This window comes from Zonotrichia leucophrys, chromosome 21 (assembly GCF_028769735.1).
Source record: "Zonotrichia leucophrys gambelii isolate GWCS_2022_RI chromosome 21, RI_Zleu_2.0, whole genome shotgun sequence".
Taxonomy (NCBI): domain Eukaryota; kingdom Metazoa; phylum Chordata; class Aves; order Passeriformes; family Passerellidae; genus Zonotrichia; species Zonotrichia leucophrys.
This window is the reverse complement of record NC_088190.1, coordinates 5,587,065-5,603,196: the sequence shown is the minus strand read 5'-3', so window position 1 is coordinate 5,603,196 and position 16,132 is coordinate 5,587,065. Positions and strand designations below refer to the sequence as shown.

Sequence of the window (16,132 nt, the reverse complement as noted above, 5' to 3'; positions counted from 1 at the left end):
CTTATGAAAGCCAACTGCTTCCAAGGTTAAATAATTAAAATAAATGGTGTTAATCTGCATGTGAAGCTGCATTATGCCTTCCCAACTGTCCCTTCCTGCAGCTCTCACCCCCAGATGCTGTCCCAAATTAGAAGACCCCCATGAAGCCCAGCATCCCCACACAAAAGCCCCCTGAAGACCAAAGGCACTGAGACACAAGACATGTTTGATGTTTCCAGCCAGACTTAACTTAATGAGTTAAAAAGCACAGTAATGAACCAAAAATAATGAAATACATTCTCAGAGGAAATATTCCCAGCATTATTAACCCAATCAAAAACCTCCTAATCCTATTACAAACCAGAGGCTTCAGCTGCACTTCCAGCAGGTCTTGAACACAAAGGCCAAAAGGAGATTACACTTCTGGATTTATCAGCTATTAAATAACTCACAGTTTCAAATCTCCACCTGCAGTCACATATTCCTGCAAGCTTGGAATTTGCAAAATGCACTGGAAATGTGCTGGGATGGAGCCTGACCCGGATGTACAGAAGGAAGCACAAGGAAAGAAGTAAGAAAATTTTTTTTCTGACTAGTCAAACTCTTAACTGGTCAGGAAAAAATCCATTATTAGATATTAATCTGGTTATTTAGGTAGGTTTACTATTCACACTATCAGGAGTTGAGTTTAAATTTGCCTTATTCTCATTACCTGGAATGGACAGCACATCCAAGAAACTGCAATCTGCTGCTTGCAGGAGCAGCACAAACAGGAAACATTTTCCCTCAGCTGGTCCAGCACCAACTTCTTCATTTATACAAAGAGAGTTCAACCTTTCATTCTGTGTCTACATCACAAATAAACTCCCTGACTACCAAATACAAAATTTCTGGGATTCTGGGTGGGTTTAACCAGCAGGGAATTGGTGATAACAGCTCCTTACACAGAACAAGGAGGTTCCTACACAGGGAAATTCTCTGGGGGAAGAGCTCCCTGCAAAGCTTAGAGATCCACTGGGATCAAGGGATCCACAGTGATGCTCCTGAGCACAGAAAATGATGGACAGGGAGTTTATCTGAATGAGCCAATAAAACTGGGAGCCCCTTGTGCCCCAGGGGCAGAGGAAGTTTATTACCTGGTTTTATGTGATTTCCTTCTGGCAAAGCACATGTGAACACAAATAATGAGGAATCATGGACCTGGAAGGGACCCATCAAACCCAACCCCTGGCCCTGGCACAGACACCCCAACATTCCCAGCCTGTCCTGGAGCTCTGGCAGGGCTGTGCCCATTCCCTGGGCAGCCTGGGCAGTGCCAGCACCCTCTGGGGAAGAGCCTTTGCTGATCTCCAGCCTGACACAGCTCCAGCCCTTCCCTGGGGTCCTGTCCCTGCTCACTGAGTTCAATGTGTAGCAAGCAGACTCCACAGGCAGCTGCCTCCAACACAAGAAGAGAACAAGGAGTAACAATCCCCACGTCCCAGGGCACCTGACTGACCCCAGGGTACCACTGGGTGAGGTTACAATTAAATTACATCCCTCCTTCTGTTACAATCCCTTAATAAACATTCCTTAATTAAAAGCATCTCAAATTGGGCTGCAGAAGATGCAAGCAGTGAATAAACATCATGGTTCTAACAGGATTATTCCAGCTCTTGTAGAAAGGATCCAAGATCATAAAAGAGGGGCTTGGGGATTGCCTAATAAACATGCCACAGATGGCAGGCAGACTTGCTTCCTGGCACACATTCCCAGACCTGAAGGTACTGAGGAATGTCTCCCTGCTATTACAAACACTAATTCAACGATGGTGACATTTTTGAGGAGCAGAATGAGACCACAAAACTCTCTTCACTTCAGGCACAGAACCAGATGGTAACAAGTTTCAGCTGGTACAATCTGTTCTGGATTTCAATCAGCCACCTAAAAGTCAAGGTCTCCGTGCACCAAGATGCAGAGAATTCAGCCCTCTGTTCACTTGGGTGTGTCTCCACCTTTTCAGGAGCAGGTGAGGGATGTCCACAACCACAGCAGCTCCAGAGGAAGGTCCCCATCAGTGCTGTGGGATCCCCTGCTCCCTGGAGCTCCAGCATTCCAGCCCATCCCAAGAGGCAGCCGTGGGCAGGCAGCACCAATCTGCTCAGTGCACAGCGTGTTCCTAATGAGAGCTGGAGCTGTCCCTGACTAGAGAGGAAATTCCTGGCAATTTGTTCCAAGTGTGGTCACTTGATGCTTCCAAACTGTGGCCCTGCACTAAGAGAATCCCTCAGCATCCCACTGGAGCTGAGGCAGAGAAAGCCAAGAGTCTTTTCCAAACCATTCGCCCTCACATGCCAGAACCCACTGCACTTGTTCCTTGGGATCCTCCAAAACACCCCCAGGTCACAGAGGGGTGAAACTGCCTTCTCCTGTGCCCTGAGCTCTCACACTGCCTCTGCAGGAGCCCTCTCCTCCTCTGTTCACCCCATGCACAGAGGGAAGCTCCTTCCTGCTGCTCCCAGCCCAGCTGCCCTGGCATTGCTCTGCTTTCCCATTATCCCATCCTGCCACGGCTGCCCCATCCATCAGTGTCAGGCACTGGGATGGGGCAGATTCACAGCATTTCAGCTGCTCTGTGAGGGGCTCTGGGAATGCTCAGCCTGCTCTGGATTCTCCATCCATCATGGGATGGGGCCTGACTGTCAATCCAGGCCCTACCTGAGCTCTGGGAGCCACATCCAAGGAGGAGCTGCTCTGCTCCTTTCCCCATGGCTTCTCCTTTCCTCCCCAGTTGTGTCAACCCAGCCCCTTCTGCAGCCTCCAGCCAGGAGCAGAGGCAGAGGGGCTGTGCCCCTCCTCTCCCTGTCAGAACGAGGGAAAAACACGCAAAACCCACCAGGAATATGAAATTTTATGTGCTTGGGGCCACATCTGGCCATAACATCACTGCAGCAGCATGTGCTGCACACTCCCCTGTGCCAGAGCTCAGCACTATGACTTCAAGGCCCTGGAATCTGGGAAGCAGAGATGCTGCAAAGATGGGGGTGTGGGACTGCTGCACGTGGCTGCCAAGGCCTCCTCAGTGTGCTGCACAAACTAACCCTGAAGGGCAGCAAAGTGCTGGAGGTGTCCCTTGGGAAAGCCTCAGGGCAGGTGGAGCAGGAGCCCTGCTCTTGTTTTGGCTGCCTCAGATGGAAATGGTGGAGGGGAAAGAGAAAGGGCCACCCAACCACAGCACCACAGACCCAGCTGCTTCTGTCTGTTTAGATAAAGCTAAAGGAAACCAAACAAAGCTCCAACCTTCACTTGTACCTGACTTCTCAGGTTAAATACCCCATACATTCCCTGATCCCACTGGGCACAATGCTGTCATCTCATCACACACAAACTTCCTCCTGGAGCTCCAGCAAGTGACAGCAATTCCTTTTATAACTTACTAGAATTCAAGATATTACTGCACCTAATGTGCTGGGACAGGCAGCTCTGGAGCAGCCAGGACAGTCAGGGGTCACTGGCAGAACCAAAGCATTTGTTAAATCACCTTCTCCTTCAGAGCATGGCTTCTGCCAAGGGTGCAGGGGCTGGAGGAGCCACAGGGGAGCCCTCACTGGGGACAGCTCTGATCCTGCCTGAGAGCAGGGACAGCACCCAGGGAAGGGCAGGGGCTGGCCCAGGGGGGTTTGGGTTGGATCAGCAAAGGCTCTCACCCAGAGGGTGCTGGCACTGCCCAGGCTGCCCAGGGAATGGGCACAGCCCTGCCAGAGCTCCAGGACAGGCTGGGATTGTTGGGGTGTCTGTGCAGGGCCGGGGGTTGGGTTTGATCCCTGTGGGTCCCTTCCAGCTCAGGACATTCCCTGGTTCTGTGAGATGCCCTCAAGAAGCTCCAGAGCCTGAGGAGATGCTGAGGTCCCAGCTGGGAACAGCAAGGACAGACTGTGCTGAGCACTCAGAGCTGCCCCACCACAGCAACACAAATTCCATCTCTGCCCAAACCCCATTTAGCACCAGATGCCATCCAAAGCCTCAAACACTCACCAGTATTTTCACTCACTACTGCCTCAGGAGCAGTCCCTACCTTGGAAAGACTCACTCTGATGAGTATTTATTAACTCAGGAGTCTGATGGAGAAATCAATGACCCTTAATCAGACTCTAATTCAAACAAAGTAGTCTTGTCCTTATCTTTTATGCACAAACACCCCCTTGCTATGTTAGGCATGACTGGACAAAGGCAAAGACAACCTTTGCTCAGTGTTCAATCATCAACACAGCATGAGTGGGTAAAATACAGTTATTTGTGCTTTATTGCTGTTAAAGGAATTAATAATAACACATTCATCTGAGTCCCATGTCAGCCTGGGTCCCTTTATCTCTAAAGGGAAACAGCAGGATTGAAGGTGCCCAAGAATCAGACAAAATTACTCAAAAATTACTCTCTCATCGCTTTCTAAAAGAAAGCAAATGAATGAAAACATGATGGAAATTCACAAACTACAAGAGGTTTGGAAATAGGAAACTTCCATTCACCTCTTTCTTAACACAAGCACCAGGTTGTTCCTGGAAGCCCAGGGGAGACAAATCACACATGAATGGACAGGTTAAACTTCCATCCAAATCTCCCTTTAACTTGGGAATTTCTTACTATAGCAAAACACAGAAACTCAACTCCTGACAGGGGTCCAAGTGAGATACACAGAAAAATATTCAGAATATAAATTTACCCAAATCTCTAATAGTTCAGGGGTACAGAAAACTGTCCCTGGGAACAGATTATTCTATAAAGCTTTGATTCCCAAGTGCAGACACCTGCATTTGGCTCTTCACATTATCCACCTGCCTGGAGATCTGGCACAGAGCCCACTCTCTATGGATGCACTGACTCCATGGAAAATATTAAGGGAAGAAGAGAAATCCCTTGATTACAGCAGATTTAAAGAGGCTGCCCAGAATGTTCTCTTCTTCCCCTCTCCTCTGCCACATGAGTAGCTTCCTGTGCTGATGAGGTTTACCAGGAAGGAATGTTTTGATCCATGACAAAATCCAGGCAGCACCTGAGGGTTTGCTCTGCAGCCCTGCTGTGCCCTCCCTGTTCCCTCAGCCCAGAGCCTTTACTCCCTGCAGCTGGAGGGCAAGAACAGCCCCACCAGCACCACTGCAGCCTCTGCTGTGCCAGCCATGGAGGATGAGCATCTGCACACCCCAAACACAACCTGAGTTTGTGCCCCATCATCTGTGCTTTATCTGGAGTGGGCATCATTCATGTGAAATGTTCCTTTCCTGATGTTTCCAGGCATCTCCTGCTCTGGGAGGGTGTGGGGGCCTGAATATATGTTGTATTGTAAGACCTGTGTGGGTCCGAGTTGCTCCAAACGAGCTGCAGCTGCAGGGTCCTTAGTTGGGCAGCAGCTGTAGCTCATGAAGGTAACTGAAATAAATAGGGGTGGGTTGAGAGCCCAAGAGGAGCCCCTGAGAAGACAGGAAGGACTGTGCTGCAGAGAAGGGAGAAGAGCCCCAGCAGCGAGGCAAGAACAACACTGCAGTGAGGATTACAACAACTGGTGCCCCGTGTGAGGAAGAACATGCAGCCAAACATCGAGAGAAGGTATGGAATCCCCCGGACAGCCGAGAGCTGTGGCAGCCTGAGAGCTGGGACTGTAGAATATAATATGGCCTTTGAATTAAGGAGCTGTAGCAGCAGAAAGCTGTAAGAATATGGCCTTTAAGGAAAAGAGCCTTGGAACATCTAAGGACAGCCGAGAGCTGTGGCAGCCTGAGAGCTGGGACTGTATAGGGATATGTATATATTCTATGTATGTATCTAAGGACAGCCGAGAGCTGTGGCAGCCTGAGAGCTGGGACTGTATAGGGATATGTATATATTCTATGTATGTATCTAAAGACAGCCGAGAGCTGTGGCAGCCTGAGAGCTGGGACTGTATGTGTATTGTAATTGTATAGTTGTTAAAAGAAAAGGGGGGAAATGTGGGGGCCTGAATATATGTTGTATTGTAAGACCTGTGTGGGTCCGAGTTGCTCCAAACGAGCTGCAGCTGCAGGGTCCTTAGTTGGGCAGCAGCTGTAGCTCGTGAAGGTAACTGAGATAAATAGGGGTGGGTTGAGAGCCCAAGAGGAGCCCCTGAGAAGACAGGAAGGACTGAGCTGCAGAGAATGGAGAAGAGCCCCAGCAGAGAGGCGAGAACAACACTGCAGCGAAGATTACAACAACTGGTGCCCCGTGTGAGGAAGAACACGCAGCCAAACATCGAGAGAAGGTATGGAATCCCCTGGACAGCTGAGAGCTGTGGCAGCCTGAGAGCTGGGACTGTAGAATATAATATGGCCTTTGAATTAAGGAGCTGTAGCAGCAGAAAGCTGTAAGAATATGGCCTTTAAGGAAAAGAGCCTTGGAACATCTAAGGACAGCTGAGAGCTGTGGCAGCCTGAGAGCTGGGACTGTATAGGGATATGTATATATTCTATGTATGTATCTAAGGACAGCCGAGAGCTGTGGCAGCCTGAGAGCTGGGACTGTATGTGTATTGTAATTGTATAGTTGTTAAAAGAAAAGGGGGGAAATGTGGGGGCCTGAATATATGTTGTATTGTAAGACCTGTGTGGGTCCGAGTTGCTCCAAACGAGCTGCAGCTGCAGGGTCCTTCGTTGGGCAGCAGCTGTAGCTCGTGAAGGTAACTGAGATAAATAGGGGTGGGTTGAGAGCCCAAGAGGAGCCCCTGAGAAGACAGGAAGGACTGAGCTACAGAGAATGGAGAAGAGCCCCAGCAGAGAGGCGAGAACAACACTGCAGCAAAGATTACAACAGGAGGGCAGCTGCACGTTAATGTTTTGGGGGATCAGATCCACCTCTCCCCATTCCCAACCCACCCTCAGCCTCTCATCCTGCTCCTCTTCCTCAGAACAAACCCACTCTCCTTAACAGCTGACCTTCTCAGGCCTTCCTGCTTGATCCACACAAGTTATTGGGATATAAATCCATCAAGAGCAGAGGGAACACCAGGCTTTCCCCGAGCTCACACCTCACTCCTTACACATCCCCCTTTCCCCATCCCAGTATCTTTTATCTCCCTTTTTCTCAGCCCATTACCTGCCTCTTTTTCCCCTCTCCTTTTTCAGATAAGCTTCTCCACTCTCAAGTCAGCCCTGCAGAATGTTTATCTAATAGAGGCCACAAAGAGACCAATTTATTCCACATATCTCACTAAACTCTATTTCTCCATTCTTATTTTAACTCCCATTTATCTCCTCTTCTGGACTTTTCTGTAAGCAGCCCTTTGTCTCATCTCTTTTATGAGAAATCATTTGTGCAACTCGTTTTCCTGACCCATTTCCTAGAATTACAGAACTGCACCATCTTGTACAAAACTGCAACATCTTGATATCCCCTTGGAAAATCCACAAGTCAGGACAGAGGGCACTTTTAGGGTGTTTAACCTGGAAGTCAGGCCATGCCCCAAAATGCCTGACCCAACAGCAAAACACATTCCTCCTCATCCATGGTTATTTTCTCTAATTTTTCAAGTTGTTTTTAGTTTCTGTTACAAACTCTAGGAGGAACTAATGCCTATACAAAAAAAAATATTCAGAATATAAATGAAAATACAAGTAAGGCCTGCAAACTTGTATTTCATTTATAAATACCAATTTAAATCCCGATATAAATTTAATTTATAAATTGGTATAAATTTACCAATATAAATTTAATTTATAAATACCAATTGGTATATATATATATATATATATATGAAAATACAAGTAAGGCCTGCAAACTTGTATTTCATTTATAAATACCAATTTAAATCCCAATATAAATTTAATTTATAAATTGGTGTAAATATAAATAAATTTACCAATATAAATTTAATTTATAAATACCAATTGGTATACATATATATGTATGTATGAAAATACAAGTAAGGCCTGCAAACTTGTATTTCATTTATAAATACCAATTTAAATCCCAATATAAATTTAATTTATAAATTGGTATAAATATAAATAAATTGGTATAAATTTACCAATATAAATTTAATTTATATATACCAATTGATATACATACATATATATATATATATATATATATATATGAAAATACAAGTAAGGCCTGTAAACTCGTATTTCATTTATAAATACCAATTTAAATCCCAATATAAATTTAATTTATAAATACCAATTGGGGTGTATATATATATATATGAAAATACAAGTAAGGCCTGCAAACTTGTATTTCATTTATAAATAATAATTTATACATTAATTATTTAAATACCAATATCAATTGGTATTTAAACACCATTTTCATTTAATTTATAAATAGTCAAATACCAATATCAATTTAATTTATAAATTGGTGTAAATATAAATAAATTGGTATAAATTTACCAATATAAATTTAATTTATATATACCAATTGATATACATACATACATATATATATGTATATGAAAATACAAGTTTGGCCTGTAAACTTGTATTTCATTTATAAATACCAATTTAAATCCCAATATAAATTTAATTTATAAATTGGTATAAATATAAATAAATTGGTATCAATTTACCAATATTAATTTAATTTATAAATACCAATTGGTATATATATATATATGTATGAAAATACAAGTAAGGCCTGCAAACTTGTATTTCATTTATAAATACCAATTTAAATCCCAATATAAATTTAATTTATAAATTGGTGTAAATATAAATAAATTTACCAATATAAATTGAATTTATAGCTACCAATTGATATACATATATATATATATGTATGAAAATACAAGTATGGCCTGCAAACTTGTATTTTATTTATAAATACCAATTTAAATCCCAATATAAATTTAATTTATAAATTGGTATAAATATAAATAAATTGGTATAAATTTACCAATATAAATTGAATTTATAGCTACCAATTGATAGTATCGGTGTGTTAATCTAAGTGTTGCTGATGGGTCACTGCAAGGTCCATGCCACACCCTTAATTCACTTTGTTCCTCCACTGGTCCCAGACATCATAAATGAGTTTTTTGCTGAGCAGAGAAGCTGAGGATGGTGCAGGAGGGGAGGGGGAGCTGCCAATGCTCTGCTCCAAGGCCAGGTCTTACCTGTGAGAGCCCAGGGGACGATGCATGTCCCGGTGGCGTTGCAGCAAGGTTTGGGTGTCCCTTATTTATTTCATGTGCAGTGTAAGGGGATGGGGCAGGAGGACCCGGTTGTCTTGCTACTTGTGTTACCTGTGTGGAGATAAACTGTTAGTAAAACATTACATTAGTAATCAGTCTGCAGAGACTCCGTTGTACATATCTAGAGAAACAAAAGAATATTTACTTGTCGAAGTGAAGCACTGCACAAGTTATTTAACTGTTTATGGGATTCAGGAAAATGAATCACTGCAGTCACTGGTGGAAATGTGTGGAATCCCTCTGCCTTTAAGCCTGGAACCTTTATTCCCTCCATGAGAAGCCATATAAAAAAATATTGGGATTTTGCAAGGAGATTGTCTTGGTTTGATACACATTACCAGCAACAAAATAAGGGAGAAATTTTCATATTCCCCTCCAAAAAAGGAAAAATAAATGACTGCAAAGAGGCCATGGTATCTGCAGGGCTTGCCACAAGCAAAGACTCAAACAGCAAAGCAAATCTTGCATATGTTTATCTCCTTTCTCAACTTCTATTAAAAATGCTCAACAAAACACATTAAGCAAAGTATTAGAAAAATGTTTTTATGGCACACAAATATTTACCTCACGTTACTATCCCCACTATGGAACTGTTTTAAATATATTTTAGAGTGGCTATAGTGAAAAAAAAGGGGAATCAAAGGAAAAAAAAGAGTCACACAACTATTGGGTGACACCTCCAGCTGTTCAACACAATTAAATTTTGGCCTAGTGGGTTAAAATGCACACTACTGAAATTCAGCATTTGCTTCTCACTGGCCTTTTCTCATTTATTTGTTTGCTGAAAAGCACCACTTCATAATGGAATGGTTTGGGTTGCAAAGGACCTTAAATCCATCCAGTGCCACCCGTGGCATGGCAGGGACACCTCCCAGCCCTGCCCAGCCTGGCCTGGGCACTGCCAGGGATCCAGGGGCACCCTCACAGGGGAGGATTTATCCAATATCCCATCTGACACTGCCCAGTGTGAGCTGAGGGCACCTGAAGCCCACAGAGGTCACTGGCACTGCACAGCCCAACGTGTGCATGAATGTCCCCAGCAGGGTGAAGAAGGCAGAAGGAAATTCCTGGCTCTTTTAATGAGTATTAGCTCCAAGAGAGCAGAAGTCACAGAGTTCACCACTTAAGTGCTTTTTCCAAGTCACTTTATTGCACCCAGAGCGTCATTCCAGCTCCTAAAGCACCACAGCAGCTGCGCCAGCCCCGAAATCCCAGGAAATCACAACATGCAACAGCTCCAGGGCTTGGGAAGGGGCCAGGAGCCTTCACTGAGGGAAGATTTACAGCCCCTGAGTGCTCATCAGAGGAAAGGGTGGGTCAGGCACAGAACCTCATCCTGTGTCCCCAACTGGATCCTTCCCTTTGCCAGGATGAATCATCTCTTTTTCGGGCTGATCTCTCTTGGCAGGTGTGCGCACGCAGCCCCGGCTGGATCAGAGCCAGCCTCACACACAGCTCCAGAAAACTTTCCACAGCCCATCCCTGAGAAAATGAAAGTCTGTCCCATGACTCCTGTGTCAACCCTGAGAGAGCTGGCGTGTCAGTCAGGCAGCACCCGGTGCTGGGGAGGGACTCTGGGCTGGGATGGAAATCAAATCATGCAGCCAGGAGGGGGAGGAAGCACAGGCAACCCAAAACACAAGGAAATAATGGGAAATAATTCCTATAAACAGCCTCAGAGGCAGGCTGTGCCCCTGCTCCTCACCATTCTCCTCCAATGGCACTTCTTGGGGGAAACTTTGGTTATAGAGGTTATTTTGTGACAGCTGTGGGACTTCAAGCACTGTGAGTTTTCACCTCCCTGCTCTCAGCAGTGCAAACACTGAGCTGTCCAAAATCCTCTGACCCAACAGCAGCCAAGCCCACACAGGGCTTTGCCAATGGGGACAGGAGCACTACCAATACCCCAGGTCACTGTGAGCACTCAGCAGTTCTCCTCCTCTTCAGAAATTACAACATGCCAATAGAATTGTGGAATAGAATCCCAGAATCACCAAGGTTGGAAAGCCCTCCAATATCTAATCCAATCTAGTTCAACCATAAAGCCAGCACTGCCAGGCCCACCCCTAAACCACATTCCCAAGTGCCAAATCCCCACATCTGAACACTTCCAGGGGTGGTGACTCCAGTGGGGAAAATACCTAAGCTGGAGGTTACTGAAAGACATCAAGAAATGCTCTCGTGATTGGATCTGAAATCTGAAAAGCTGAAATCTGAAAAGCTGAACTGAGAGGAAAACTGCAGCTGCTTGAACGAGTCCATGAGATGCCCTCATGCAGGGCAGCAGACACATGACAGACACAGGTCTGGACCTACTAAAATTGGCTCGAAAGCCTAATGAAGGCAGCAGAACAATTATAAAATTGTACCAGTTTGATAGTTTGGCAACAGCTCACTTGGAGAGTACCCCATAGGAGCCTACCACTGATTTTCCAGGACCTCCTAAGTTTAGCCAAGTCTAGCTCAGTGCACCCAAACCAAGGACTGGTGTTTGTTCCAGAAGGAAAAGCGCAGAGAGCCTTTCTCAGCAGCTACAGCAATGTTGGTATTTTCACACCTTCCTCTTCCTACAACAAAATATTTAAAATAAACTGAATTTTAAGACACTGATTTTAATGTAAACAGGTAGTAAAGGAAGACAAACTTGCTGAATTTGTGTGTTTTCTTCAGTAATTTTTAACAAAGGTAAAAGGTAGAGACTGTCTAAGCTCATCACTCCTGGGGTATCTGCCCCCATAGAGCTCAGGGTGTGGTTTGCTGTTTCTTAATGGTCTGAGATTACTATGGAAGCAAATATCCTCCTTAAATCTATAGGTTAAGTTATTCTCCTAAATATGGATGTTCAAAATTACATATTAATTTGTTAGGGCATCACCTTCTATTTTCCCTGAGTAGCAAGAACTAATTTTAGTTTTCCAGAAGCCTTAATCCTGTATTTTAAAGGAAAAAGGTAATGAAATACAAAAATAAAAAACTCAGTCTGGAATTCTTCTTTTCTTTCTGAGCTCTTTTACACCTTTTGGGTTTAGCATCTCATACAAGTTTGGGATAACTCTTCACCCTGGTTTCCCTGTGGCTGCCCCATCTGTGAAGTGTCCAAGGCCAGGTTGGACAGGGCTTGGAGCAGCCTGGGATAACTGAGGGTGTCCCTGCCATGGCAGAGTGGCACTGGATGGGCTTTAAGGACCTTTCCAACCCAAACCACTCCATGATTCCAGGCAGGAGCAGGATGAGGCACTGAGCTTCCCTCCTGCACATCCCACAGCCTCGGCCTCCTGACCCAGATCCCTCCTTGGAGCACAGGGAGGCTGGAGCAGCTAATCCCCCCTAATCCCTTTTCTACAGGATTCCCTTCACTGCAGGAAGATCCCTTCAAAGGACACGAACCATGGAACCTCTGCTGGCTGTGAAACACTCGGGGGGACCAAGGGGTGCCCCAGGACAGAAACAACCAAACACCCCAAGAGTCAATGGGAGTCAACCCTCAGTCCTTGAAAATCTGGGACAGGGAGTGTCAGGGGTAGGACAGTTGGGACAGATGGAGATGAGAGATCTCTGCAGCCAGGGCTGGAACTTGGGGTTCATTGCACAGGGCCAAGTGCAGGGACCTGCTGGGAGCTGCCAAACACAGCTGGAGCAGGGCTGGGAGAGGAGAGGGGGAGAGAGGATGAGAGGGTGAGAGAGCAAAAGCAAAAAGCATACGAGAGTTCCCGTTCCAATACAATAAATCTTCTGCGCTGAATATTCTGATTCTCACTAACCAATCTAGTACAACATACAAATCCTACAGCATTTCCATACAGCCTATAAGAATCATTACATCACCATAGTGTGCTACATTTTAAACCCTAAAAACTCCTCTTTGGGCCCCTTCTGCCAAGCTGCAGGGTCTGCTCTGCCCCTTGGGCCTGTCTGCAAGCAGAGGGTGTTGTTCCATCAAAAGGGGATCACCTTCAGCAGCCACACCATTGTTTTCTAATTGTTCAATAACTAAGGGATCTCAAAGCTTGCTTTCATTTCAATCTCACTTATAGTTTCCATATTCTCAAAATTCTTTGCCAGGCAATCCTATTTATAAGGCTTTCCTGTTTCATCTTCCCCAACAGCCCCACTGCCTTCTCTGTCCCCAGCTGGAGTGAGCTGGGCACCCTGGCATGACAGGACCCTGAGGACAGGCACTAATGGATGCCTTCAATGAGTGCTGGGCCCTGCCCCAGGCTGCACCTGCCAGGTGACTTCTCCCCACACAAACACACCTTGTGTTGTTAACACTCACTCCCAACCAGTTCTCATCCACAGGTCATTCACAGAAGCACAGAATGGTTTGGGTTGGAAGGGACTTTAACTCATCCCATTATTCCATGGGCAGGAGCACCTTCCACTGGAGGCTGCTCCTCAGCTCATTAGAGTTTATCCCAGAGTAGTTCTGGTCCAAGCTTCAGCACTTCCAATCACAACATGCTACCAAAGCAGCTACAAACCTCCACCACAACCTGCCAAAACCAGTTATTTGTGCAAAGACAGGATGTCCATGAGCACCATTATTCTTCTTATCCAGTTCCTTGTGCTGAATCTGAAGAGCATTTCTGCTTCTGCTCCTTAACCTCATTTCCCACAGATCCAGCCCCATTCCCCTGGGCACAGGGCAGGGGTGCCTGGTGGGATTTACACTCACCTTTTGTGCAGTTCCCTTCCTCTTAGAGGTCTACACTTTTCCAAAAAACTCTCTTGAATATATTTCTTTGAAATAATTTACAACAAAATCAGAATTTCATTCTTATGCCCCTTCTAAACTCTGCAGGTTTTGGATCTTTCAGAGGCCACACAAGTAACCACCCTCATTTCTTGCAGTGTGGAGGATTTGGAAAAAGCAAGCAAGAAGCAGTTTACAGACAGCCCCCAAACCTTTATGACCAAAAGCAGCTCTGCAATAGAGCATTCTCCATTATTGATGAGGGAAAATTATTATTACAAGGTTAGTTCATGGAAATAATTATTTCCAATTGTGGTTTGCTTTCATATAATTTTACTGCTGGATTTATTTATTAAAAAACCCAAACCAACAACCCACTCAGTATAACATATCACAATAAATAAATAAAGATGACTTATGATGAATTTAGGTGGGTTTGGTTTTAATACCAGCATGGATTCCTTGATAATGAGATTCTACCAAAGCCTTGTTGTGAAGTTTGAGCATCTCCAAGTTCTCACACAAACTTCATCCCACTTGGGCTCTTCCTCACCTCCTACCTCTGTCCTACAGGAAAATTTGTTCCTCAGATTTAGTTTCATTATTGGGGCTCACACTGGAAGCCACATGATTTAATTTCATTATTGGGGCTCACACTGGAAGCCACATGATTTAATTTCATTATTGGGGCTCACACTGGAAGCCACATGATTTAATTTCATTATTGGGGCTCACAGTGGAAGCCACATGATTCAGTTTCATTATTGGGGCTCACAGTGGAAGCCACATGATTCAGTTTCATTATTGGGGCTCACAGTGGAAGCCACATGATTCAGTTTCATTATTGGGGCTCACAGTGGAAGCCACATGATTCAGTTTCATTATTGGGCTCACAGTGGAAGCACATGATTCAGTTCATATTGGGGCTCACAGTAGAAGCCACATGATTCAGTTTCATTATTGGGGCTCACAGTGGAAGCCACATGATTTAATTTCATTATTGGGGCTACAGTAAAGCACATGATTCAGTTTTATTATTGGGGCTCACAGTGAAAGCCACATGATTCAGTTTCATTATTGGGGCTCATACTGGAAGCCACATGATTTAGTTTCATTATTGGGGCTCACAGTGGAAGCCACATGATTCAGTTTCATTATTGGGGCTCACAGTGGAAGCCACATGATTTTCCATCTCCATTTTTGTAGCTGTGGTGGGAAAAAAAGAGCTCTGGAATGTGCAGCCAAGGTCCTGATAATGCATGTGGAAAGGCATAGAAAGGATAATTGAATTATTTTTTATCTAACTAAAACTGGGGGTTCATCTGTGGGTTGCCCATATCTCAAGTGATTTCTGCTCCCACCCCACACACAATGTAGGGGAACAACATGGGGGCAGCTCAGAGTCACCACGTGGTGCTTCTGGACCCCAAAATTCTTCCCACACCATCTGGAAAAACATCTCTGGGAGTGATGATCCATAATCCACGTGGAATCCCACAGAGGATGTGCAAGCAAATAAACCACTGATGGGAAAAAGCAGCCCCTGGGTACTGAGGATGCACTTGAAGATCTTGGAGGCTTTTTCCAACTTTCAAGGTTCTGTGATCTCACAGTGCTCTTCAAAATGTCTGTTTAATGCAGAGCCAGGCCTCAAACACATGGTGCTGCTCCTTGTGTAACAAACCACTGAGACCTTTCATGAATGAATTTGTCAAGGCACTCCCATCATGTGTTTTTTCCACCCCAATTCATTTTTCCCTGGACTCCCTCTGAATCTGAAATCTGCCTGGGGCTTCAAATGGAAGCCTGAAAAGAACCCAGCCGAGAAATTTCTCTCCTTTCCCCAAAACATGAAATTTTCTCTCAAACTTTTGCATTCTTAGATCCTGGAACTGAGATATTTCCAGCCCTGTCTTCTATTCCTGTAACATAGCAAGGAGTGATATTTTTCCACACTGAAAAGCTATTTTAGGTCATTCTTCACAGTTACTTTTCTATTTTACATTAATTTAAATTTTTACAGTCATATTTTCCCCACAGGCATCTGCATTATATCTTGGGAGGAAAGAAATGAAAAAAAATAACCTTCTTTAAAGGACTTCAGATATTTTTAAAGTGTTTTTTAAGTGTTGCATGGGGTATATAAAAGATAATACAAACTGAATTATTTATTAGAAGTGTTTGTGCATTTATGTTCACAGAATGGTTTGGGTTGGAAGGGACTTTAAAAGTTCATTTTGTTCCATGGCAGGGACACCTTTAACTGTCCAGGGTGCTCCAAGCCC

General features: G+C 44.6%; 1 protein-coding gene across 18 annotated transcripts in view; it reads right to left on the bottom strand.

Annotated features, from left to right (window-relative positions):
- Window positions 1-16,132, bottom strand: part of EIF4G3 (eukaryotic translation initiation factor 4 gamma 3) — a 153,135-nt gene that overhangs the window by 93,127 nt on the left and 43,876 nt on the right. For 11 of the 18 annotated variants that reach the window (XM_064730823.1, XM_064730824.1, XM_064730826.1 and 8 more), the window contains exon 3: window positions 9,077-9,220. The exons of 4 other annotated variants lie outside the window; for them this stretch is intronic. In XM_064730823.1, coding sequence (XP_064586893.1) covers window positions 9,077-9,220 — 144 coding nt within the window. The remainder of the gene's footprint in view (window positions 1-9,076; window positions 9,221-16,132) is intronic. 3 more of the 18 variants (XM_064730825.1, XM_064730833.1, XM_064730839.1) reach the window with 1 other exon arrangement.